Genomic DNA, 9,984 nt, shown 5'->3' with positions numbered 1-9,984 from the left:
TCTCCCGTCCATGAGTGAACGCAAGGTTGACAACCTCTTTTCTTGCGGATGCCGGCGAATCTCTTGGTGGGAGCATCTTTGTGGGTTAACGCCTTCATCCCGTTTATTTCCGGGTCGTTGCGCGTGGACCGATAGGAACACGGCGTGGCAGAATGTTTTTCGCAAATATTCACTGTGCCTGGGAGCCCGATGCCGCCATGCAGTGCCTGCACCACGCACGATCCGACGGTATTGCACCCACCAACCGTTCTTACTTTCTTGAGGCCGGTGCTGCAACAAACCGCCGATTCCTTGGTGCTGTTCCCTGCGCCCCAGCAGCAGCAGCGCGTGGTGCATCCAGCCATTGACCAGGAAGTGCTGGGGGCAACTCCGATGCCCTCTCAGGTGGAGCCTGTTCTCCTTGCACAGCACCCAGCGGTGGACTTGATGGGCGTCGACTATTTGCTGCGGATGTGCGAAGAGTCTAACGCCCGCACGCCGCTGCGCCCGTCCGTTGGCGCCAATTCAAATGCGGCTGTCCACGACCACGTCAACCGTGCCGGCGGCGCCGAGATTATCACAGTGGACTCGGGGGACGACGACGAGGGGAGGTGATGGGTGCCGCCTTGCCTGGCGAGGGAAGCGAGGGCCGAACAGAACCGACAGGGGTGTTGTGAGGGCGCCGGAGGGGAGAAAAGGTTGTTAACGAGAGCCGTCGTTGCTTGTCACTTTTGGGCATCTTTTCTTTCTTTTCTTCTGTTCTTTTCATTGATTCTGCTGGCCTCGCAGCTTCTTTGTTTGGAGCGCGAAGCCAGCGAGGAAAAGGACGGCAGGAGCAGGGATCATCTGGTCGTTAAGGTGGCGCGAAGCATGATCAAGGCCGTCATCATCATCAACACGGCGGGGAAGATCCGTCTGCTGAACGTGTATGAAAAGGACATTCCACTGGGCGTCCAGCAGGAGCTAGTGCGCCGCATTCATCGCCTCATCTCGCGGCGCAGCGCCGATCTTTGCAACTTTGTGGACAACTTCCGCGACTGGCCCACCCCCGATACCCGTGTGGTGTACCGCCACTACGCCACGCTTTGCTTTGTATTCATTGTGGACAGCAGCGAGTCCCAGCTGGCGATACTCGATCTTATCCAGGTGTTAGTGGAGGCGCTTGACCGCACCTTCGAAAACGTGTGTGAACTAGATCTGATTTTCCACTCGGACAGGGTACAGCTGTTGCTCATGGAAATGGTGATGGGCGGCATGGTTCTGGAGACATCGCGTGAGGAGATACTTCGGGCAAACACCGAGATGCAGCGGATCGGAAGCTCCAAGGCAGGCACTGGAGCGGCCGCAGTGACCGGCTACCACTAGCGATCGGACGCCCTTCATTTGCTGCTGTGTTCTCTTTGCTTCCCTCTGTCTGTGTGGAGGGGGCCGTGCGGTTGTGTGCATGTGTGTGTGTGTGTGTTTGTGTGTCCCCTTGTTGCTCCACGGTTTAGCCCTTTTCTTTTAGGCTGCAGCGCCGGATCGAGGGTGGCTCCGCCGGTTCTAGCGTCTTACTACCTTTTTTTTCTTTGCGCTTTTTTCCTTCATTTTGATGCCCGCAGGTGGCAGTGGCATCGGACAGGGATTGTGCAGCAGTAGGGGGACGTGAAAACTAGAGGGGTGTGGCAGTTGGGACAGGGGTGTGGGACGGGAGCAAGGCAAGGGTGCGGAGGAGCAGGGAGGGAACATGGCCGCCGCTTTCGCTGAGAGCCTTCAGAGAGAAGTTGACACGGCGATACGGGAGGCTGCGAGCCACCGAGGAGGCCTGCGGCGACGTGTGGCCGCTGCGTGTGACCGCATCCGCCAGCAGCAGGCGCTTGCGCGTGCGGAGGCCCTCACGCCATTGTTCCGTGCCGATCTCTTGCGGCGTGGCAGGGCCATTCAGAAGAACCGCGCCCGCCTGATGCAGGCACTAAAGCGGTTTGCACGTGTGCTTCCATCCGGTGATCTTTGCGAATCGAGCGGCCTTTCCAATGTGGTGGTGGTTTTTCGCGTTGCGCAGGAGGCGCTACGGGTGGAGGAGGAGCTGGCGTACTGGCGGCAGCCGCTGCCCTGCGAGGAGGCGTGGTGTGCAGTGTGCACTGCTGTGCGTGAAGGCGGCTACCGCGCGGATGCACCCTTACAGCTTCCAGCGGCCACCGAGCAGCAACAACACCGGCGGAAGGAGCGGCAGGAGGCGGCGCTGGAGCATCTGCTTTTTCCGGTCTGCACGAACGTTGGGTCGGGAGAGGAGGAGGAGACGGCAGCAGCGGCAGCGGCAGCGCCTGCCATTCCGTGGATCGCGCTCCCGTGTTTCTGCACTGTGACACATTTCTGTCGCCACGAACAGGTGCCCGTGGTGGCGGCAGCGGCGAAAGGCAACAGCGGCAGCCAGCCGGTGAATCCCGGCGCGAGTGGGGAGGAAGACGATGCGATGCACGATGAGATGGCGGAGGCGGAGAGGGGCGTCTCGAGCGACGGCAGGGTTACGCAGATGGTTCTAGATGCCACGGCAGCACACCTTGGCCGTCTTGGTGTGCGAGCAGGCGATTGCAGTAGCAGCGGGGAGGATGAGGAGGCGGCAGAGTCCGCGTTGGAGGAGTACGGCTGCGGGTGTCCCTGGAGGTCGCGGCGAGAGTCACTGCGTGCAGGCATGCCGTGGAGTCGCTTGCGGCGGGCGAAGATGGGATGCTTTTGGACGGCGTGACGACAGTGACTGCGGCTGCGCCCCTTGCGGTGCCCGTCATGGCGCTTGTTCTACCGCCGACGGAGCAACTTTTTTTTTGCATTGCGTACACCATTGGCGCAGCAATTCTGCGGGATGAACAGAACGAGCGACGTGCGGCTGCCACCACGAGTGGTACTGCCATTGTTGTCGATGATGATGATGATGATGGTGGCGGTTGGAAGGGCGAGTGGGGACGGTGGATGCGGCAGGAAAGCTGCATTGGCGGTGCTGACAACGCACCCGTTGGTCCCCGCCTGCTGCGATATCTGCTGGAATACGTCTTTTGTCCCGCTGAGTGTGAGAGCCAACGGAAGGGCGCTGCGGCACTTGTGCGGCCGAGCACGGTGCGGCGGTGGCTGGAGCTCGCGTTGGGCAGCGTGCCCGACAAGGACGGCGCCATGGATGCCATGATGACTCTCTACATGAATCGACGCTGAGACGCGTGTTGTTGTTTTTCATTCATGGTAGGTGCGAGGGTTGAAGGTGTCGGGTAATAATAAGAGGCACAATTGCGTGTGGGTGTCGGTGGGGAGGGAGTTATTGCACCTTTTTATTTTATTTTTGCAAATATTCTTTTTCCTGCTCTTCCACGTACAGTTGAGTTGCACGAGCACGCACAAAAGCAAAAACAGACAAGTCGAAAATTAAGCAAAAATGACGACGATGCAGAAGGTGGACGCCACGCTGGCGCGGTTTGACCGGAAGTCTCCGCGTGCGGCGTACGCACAGGTTTGCGAGGAGATGGGCATTCACCCGCAGAAGAGCTTGAGTCTACTGCTCAGTGACGCCCCGCGTGACTGGGATAAACACCGCGTGCTCGAATGCAAAAATTTCATTCTTGGTCCGAAGGGCTGCATGGCGCTGGTGCCCGTGCTGCTCTGCAGTCGTTCCCTGCGCCGTGTGAGCCTGCCTGGTTGCCATGTCACTGACGAGTTTGTCGCCCAGCTGGCGGAGACGCTGCAGGACCATCAGTGCATCCGCAGCGTGGACCTGAGCGACAATCCACTTGTGACAGTGTACAGCGCGGACCCTATCATCAAGCTGCTGCGAGTGAATAAAAACATCGTGCGATTTTCTCTTGAGGGGACGCACATCGGCACCAACGTGGCCAACCTAATCAACGATCTCTGCGACAAGAACCACGAGGAGGTTGCGAACTACTTTGCGGACGACTACTTTCGCATGAAGAATATCTTCAACTATCTTGACGGGGACGGTTCCGGCTGGGTTTCACTGCGCGGACTTGTGCTCAACGCACCCTTCCCGGTTTTGCAGGAGCAGCTCATTGAGCGCGTAGCTCTTCGACGGCCACGAAAACGCTCCGATGGCACCATATCCGTCAATACCTTTCTTGAGCTTGTGTACTACAACTACAAGACAGATGTGGAGATTGCGAAGCGGGCGAAGGAGGCGGACACCGAATACTACAACATTATTGTCAACTGGAAGCGTCTCTTGGATGCCATGGAGGGCGACGGTAAGAAGGAGATGAATGAGCTGAAGAAGCAGAGAAGAAACGAGGAGGACGACGATGAGGAAGACGAAGAGGAATCCATGACGGATGTTCCGTTGCCGGGGAAGCTGCCCGTTCTGCCGCCGGAGGATCTGTTTCGTCTGCGCATCCGCTCTCACGAGCTTCGCCCATCGGAGGCCCGCGAGATTGTTTTGGCGGCCATGAAGTTGCAGATTGACGCCGATGCCCGATGCCTGGCGGAGGCGGAGGAGGAGGAGGCTGAGGCTGCGAGGGCTGCGGGTAGCGACGACAAGAAGGAGAACACCGAGGACGCGGCAAGCGGGGAGCAGCGGGTGGTGCGACTTTCCATCCCGTGCCTGCGTCGGGCGTACCGCTCCGTCTTGCAGCCGGAGCCCCTGCCAAGGCGCTTCCGCTTTCTGCAGGAGCACGAGGAGGACTACATCCCGCCCATGATGCGCGCTGGCTCACGGCTCATCAGTATCTCAAAGTTGTCGTTTCTCGACAGCTTCCGCTCCTCTGGCGGCGGCAGTTTCGTGTCGCAGGATGAGAGTTTGGGGATCAACCCGGATGAAACCCAGACCCGCTGGTGGGGACTACCGCCCGCCGTCGTGCGGCTCGCGACGAAGTTTTTTAACAAGCAGGTTGCAAAAATGCCAAAGAGGCGGCAGTCCAAGCTTGTCATCTCGCCTCGCACCCAACGCGACAACGCGATGCAAAAGACGGCCATCCCCGTGACGGCTTTTCTTGGCGCGAAGTTCGTGACTGACTTGGAGACTATTCACCCCCGGCTGCTGGCGGATAAATTCCTGCAGTACAGCATCCCCATCGACGTCTCCACGATTACTCTGCAGGAGATTGTCAACTGCCTGAACGAGTACTACGTTGAGGTGAGTGTGGACAAGGTGTTCACGCTGGATCAGATACGCAACATGCCCGTGCCCACCGTGCAAGATACTCAATCATCGACTGGGAATGGAAAAACCGAGATGAGCATCCTCGATGAAATCTAATCGCCGCCTGACAACCGCGTGAGGAGCGGAAGTGAAGGAGCATCGAATGCAAAGGAGAAAAGAGAAGGAAGAAAGAGGAAAGAGAAGTAGTAAAAGGAAAAAAAAAAAAAATAAATAAAAGGAAAAAGAAACAGGACAGAAAAACAAATAAAAAGTTAGTGTTTTGAGTTTGTGATGTATAGCGAACCTGTTAAATGCTTTACTTCCACGCCGGTGCGTTTGCCCGAGATGGAGGAGACGAGGAGAAAGAAAAAAAAAATGTATGAAAGGTGAAACGGGGGAAAATGCACTTTGGCAGGCACACGGAAAGCAGTGACACGGCAGTTAATGTTTATTGATACTTCTCAAAAGTCCTACTGTCATTGCTGGTGCCGTTTTTTTTTTTTTTTTCCGGTTCACCATCCCCCTTCACTTGGACGTGTCTGGGGCGGTGGCGATTTATATTTGCTCCTCCTGACGCCATGTACAATACAGAGCTGCAGCCGCCGTGGGAGGGGTGCGGTGGGGTGGATGAGTGCGTGACGAAGATAAAAATTTTAAACCCGCTCTCTGTCCGTGCATGTCGCTTCTTCATTTATTTACGTTTTTTTTCTTTTCTTTTTCTGTGGATTGCTGCCGTTCAGGTGACGGGAGTACAAAGAAGGGAGAGGAAGTGAAAAACAAAAACAAAAACAACAAAAAACAAGGAGGGACATTGTGCACACGCAAATACAGACATACAAAGGGGAGAAAACGATAAGGAAGGAAACAACAGCCACACACACACACACACAGAGAGAGAGAGAGAGAGAGAGAGAGAGAGAGAGAGAGAGAGAAGGAAAAAAAAATAAATAAATAAAGAAGAAATCGAATATCCGAGCCGAGAGAAAAAAGAAAAAAGAAAAAAAAAGAAAGGGGAAACAAGAGGAGGGGGAAACAACAACAAGAAGGCAATAGGGCCATTTCTTTGATGCTTATCGACAACGATATTATAATGAAGACGGCGCAGCAACAGGAGGGTAAGCTTCCCAGCAACATGAGCACAGGCAATGACAAGAATGAGAACAGCGCCGCTGCAAAAGTCGATTGTCCCTCGCGCGGAAGTAATTTGGATGAGGTTAATGAAAAACGGTTTGACGACGCTTTGGGCGATGTTGAAGAATACGAAGGCTTCTCTGCGGGCGGTGGTTTGTACATGGAGAGCGGCATGGAGTTTGTCATTAGCATCGATGACAATGATGACGATGGACCTGCCGTTTCCCAGGCCCTAAATTCGGCGCATGGCTCTTCGTCTTCTCGCCGCTTTGCTCCCAACGGGTCGGGTTTAGAAGGAAAATCTGGCGCCATGAAAAACTGGAATGCCAACTTACAGCAGCAGCAGCATCAGCAGCAACGCGGCGTCCATCCGTGCGATCACCCCGCATCCACGGCAAACGGTAGTATAAACTCAGATGTTTTCTTTGTTTCTTACAGCAGCTGGACGAATCATGCAAACACCGATAGCGCATACGGCGAGGTATCACCTGCTGTCTCTTCTACTTTGGAACCACTGGTTGCATGCGGTGGCGTGTCGCCACAACAACCGCAGCAGCCTTTTGACGTGCCCATTGCGGGAATTACCCCGGAAGGGGACGCGGGAAACTCTCAATCAAGGCGGGATCCGCAGGATGAAATACGAAGCAACCTTTTTGTCTCTGGTCTCCATGCCAGCGTGACAGATAACGAGCTATACAAACATTTTCATCCCTACGGTGAGATTGAATCGGCAAAGGTGATGTTAGACATTCACACAGGAAAAAGTCGTGGCATTGCGTTCGTAAAATTCAAGGAAGTCGCCAACGCCGAAAAGGCAGCTGAAGAAATGAATAATTCTGTTTTCCATGGGGAGACCATTGCGGTGCGTGTAGCCAAGCCGCATGCCGCCTATCGTCCTGGCGCACCTACCAACAAGACCTTTGTACGGAACATACCACTCAATATGAAGAAGGCGGAACTCATTCAACACTTTGGGCTTTACGGTGAGGTAGTTGATGTCTCCATCCACAATGACGCGGCGCAGCGGTCCTCAAACAACAAACGGAACGTTGCCTTTGTCACGTACACGACCAAAGAGGCAGCCGCAAGGGCAGCACGAGAAACGCATACAAGTATACCGTTTCCGGAGTGTGAGGGTATTCCTTTACTTGCGAAGGTGGCTGAGGACTCCGCCCATCGTAACGAGCGTCTTGCCCGACGTGGGATCTGTCGCCATGGTGGAGTCAAGAACACTCTAAACAGTGCAAACAATAGTGTCACCAGTTCCTTACAGGGCCTGCCGCAAGTTTACACACCAGGTACAGGATCGCGGAAAACGCTGGACCGGACCCTATCGGCCAGCGCCCCCTCGTACCCCTTTGTGCCGTCCCTGGGGGGGCAGCCCGTTCCTTCCGACCCGTACGCTTCTGGGAACACGGCAGCACCGGCCTTTTACGCCGCCCCGTTCTTTCCCGTGACAACAGGAACCACTGGAACCGCGCCGTTCTTCCTTGTTGGCCCGGAATCCAGGCCGGCTGTCTTTGCACCGTCGTTGACACCTCTTTCATTCAGCGGCTCCGTGCAGACGATGGCGCCTATGAATACAGCCACAAGTACGATGGCTGCCACGGCACCAACGCCACAGCTGATGATGTATCCCCAGGCCACCCCTCCCGTGGTGACACCACAGTCAACCATTTTTTGCTATTTACCAAATGGACAGATGACGCTTGCTGCCACGCCGCCACAACAGGGCACTTGAGAAGCATGCGTGGGAGAGGGAGAAGAGGAAGGGGAGGGAGAGTCAGCAAGTAAAAAGGAAATGAGGCAGTTAAAAATGAAGCCAGAATGAAAAAAACAGAAAGGTGGCACAGGGAAAAACACCCCCTCTCCCCAAAGAAATATTAATATTAATATTAATAATAAAATCAATGGTAATGATGATGAACGGGTGGACAGCTCAAATACAACAAGTCCACACAAAAAAATGGCAATGTTGTTCTGGGGCAAAGACACTCGTTGTGGACGGGGTATACCGTCGGCTGTCATTGGAGAAAGGGGTCTACGCGTACGGTGCATATATATATATATATATTTGCACATAAACGCCCTTTTCCTAGCTGGGCCAAAGAGAAACCATGCGGAGGATGCATAACTCCAAGGGGCATCACGACGGTGGATAAATACGGGGTATATGTACATATCAGCTGTGGGGTGCGATCAAAAAGAAAAGGGAAAGACTAAGAGAAAGAAGAAAGAGGTAAACGCAATAAATAAGGGATTTAATGGAGTTGATACCGTGGGCAATTATTTAGAAATGTCTTGAGGTGTCATTTGATTGGAGGAATGGGGTAAAGGGGGGTAGGATAAGAGGGAAGGGGGAGAGGGAGGAAATGGAGCCACCATACGTAAACACACGTATCATATATATATGATATTACACTCTATCCTTCATTCTTTCACCCCTTTCCCCCAGAAAGAAAGATGATGAAGGGGGAGGGAGAAGAAATTTGCTTCTTACAGTCCACTGCTGCTACCAATATACTTAAATACATATTTGAACCTATTCATTGCCCATCACACGATTTTAGCCGTAAAAGAAGATCCTAAAGAAAATATTCTTTTATTTACATGTATATATTTCCTTTCCAGATACGTAATATGAAGGAGGGAGTGGAAATGACAATAAACCCAACATCTCAGCAAGAACTCAACAACACCTGAAGACGGGAGGGAGGGAATTGACGAGGGAATGAGAGAGACTGCATGGTTTTTTTTAATTTTTTTTTTTTTTTGTCCGAGTGCTGTCGGTGTTGCGTGTTGACTTGCTTTTCTGTTCCTTCCTTTTTTTTTTTTTTTTTTTTTTTTATCCTATCCCCCTCATGATAACCATGAATGGATACCTACGCAGTCAAAAAACTTAAACACACACAAACTTTTTTTTTTTTTTGTTTCTACTCACTGTTATTATGTCATGTTTTTTTTTTTTTTTTTCCTTTTCTTTCCATTGTTTACTACTTTTTTTTAGTGCTTCTGCCTTTTTTTTGTGCGTGTGTTGATATTTTGTGGATTTGTGTGTTTTCCTGTTTTCTCCCCCATTTTATCAGTATTCGTTTTTTTTTTTTTTTTTTTCTGCCCACCGGAGGGGCCGTTTGCCGCGGGGTCTCAGTCCACCACATGCCATGTCCCCGCCGCCTGCCGCCACACACACAAACAGGGAGAGAGGGAGGGCCGGAGACACTGCGTGTGTGGAGAGGAGTGGAGTGGTGGGCATGAGGCCAGGCGCAGAGGAAGAGGGAAGAAGGCAGAGGCCCGGTGTGAATGAGTGAATTGAGAGGGAGGGGGGAGTGTTGGTTGGTTGGTTGGAGTGACACGCGAATCCACCACCACCGCCACCACCACTACTACTACCAGCAGCAGCAGCAGCAGCAGCAACAACAACAACAGTAAGGCCGTGCATATATATATATTTATATTATAAGTAATTATATATATGTGTTTTTTTTTTCTTTTTTTTTTTTTTTTTCTGTTGTTGTGGCTGTTGCCTTTTCTTTCTTTCTTTCTTGTATCTTTCCGTTTGGCTGCTGATATATTTATATATAAATTTATCAATACATATTTATATTTATAAATTTATAAATTTATATGTGTATGTGTATGTGGATATATATAAATAAATATATATTTATATTCATATATTATTTCTTTGATTATGTTTGCCTCATTTCTCTACAGGGGATTTTACCGTGCATGCTTCCTTGTTATTTATTTATTTATTTATT

The 9,984-nt window shown here is 52.3% G+C and overlaps 4 protein-coding genes and 1 pseudogene across 4 annotated transcripts, besides 18 other annotated features; all 5 read left to right on the top strand.

Annotated features, from left to right (window-relative positions):
- Window positions 1-9,984: a sequence feature (heterozygous, non-Esmeraldo-like haplotype).
- On the top strand, window positions 190-594 carry Tc00.1047053509243.60 (ATP-dependent DEAD/H DNA helicase recQ, putative; the record flags this gene model as incomplete). The annotated part of the gene is made up of 1 exon (XM_801157.1): window positions 190-594. The coding sequence occupies one exon, from the start codon at window positions 190-192 to the stop codon at window positions 592-594; it is 405 nt and encodes a 134-aa protein (XP_806250.1).
- Tc00.1047053509243.50 (sigma-adaptin 3, putative) lies at window positions 850-1,344 on the top strand (the record flags this gene model as incomplete). The annotated part of the gene is made up of 1 exon (XM_801156.1): window positions 850-1,344. The coding sequence occupies one exon, from the start codon at window positions 850-852 to the stop codon at window positions 1,342-1,344; it is 495 nt and encodes a 164-aa protein (XP_806249.1).
- Window positions 1,417-1,449: a microsatellite.
- On the top strand, window positions 1,706-3,163 carry Tc00.1047053509243.40 (annotated as a pseudogene).
- On the top strand, window positions 3,380-5,209 carry Tc00.1047053509243.30 (hypothetical protein, conserved; the record flags this gene model as incomplete). Its single annotated transcript, XM_801155.1, has 1 exon — window positions 3,380-5,209. The coding sequence occupies one exon, from the start codon at window positions 3,380-3,382 to the stop codon at window positions 5,207-5,209; it is 1,830 nt and encodes a 609-aa protein (XP_806248.1).
- Window positions 5,301-5,363: a sequence feature (T-rich).
- Window positions 5,865-5,894: a sequence feature (T-rich).
- Window positions 5,982-6,024: a microsatellite.
- Window positions 6,028-6,048: a sequence feature (AT_rich).
- Window positions 6,076-6,102: a microsatellite.
- Tc00.1047053509243.20 (hypothetical protein, conserved) lies at window positions 6,159-7,964 on the top strand (the record flags this gene model as incomplete). The annotated part of the gene is made up of 1 exon (XM_801154.1): window positions 6,159-7,964. The coding sequence occupies one exon, from the start codon at window positions 6,159-6,161 to the stop codon at window positions 7,962-7,964; it is 1,806 nt and encodes a 601-aa protein (XP_806247.1).
- Window positions 7,976-8,006: a repeat region.
- Window positions 8,103-8,149: a microsatellite.
- Window positions 8,973-8,997: a sequence feature (AT_rich).
- Window positions 9,047-9,070: a microsatellite.
- Window positions 9,180-9,206: a microsatellite.
- Window positions 9,583-9,613: a microsatellite.
- Window positions 9,614-9,649: a microsatellite.
- Window positions 9,661-9,697: a sequence feature (AT_rich).
- Window positions 9,701-9,728: a microsatellite.
- Window positions 9,790-9,901: a microsatellite.
- Window positions 9,964-9,984: a microsatellite.

Source organism: Trypanosoma cruzi, genomic scaffold (genome assembly GCF_000209065.1).
Source record: "Trypanosoma cruzi strain CL Brener 1047053517187 genomic scaffold, whole genome shotgun sequence".
NCBI lineage: Eukaryota > Euglenozoa > Kinetoplastea > Trypanosomatida > Trypanosomatidae > Trypanosoma > Trypanosoma cruzi.
Note: the sequence above shows the minus strand (reverse complement) of the source record. Positions and strands in the feature narration are given on the sequence as shown.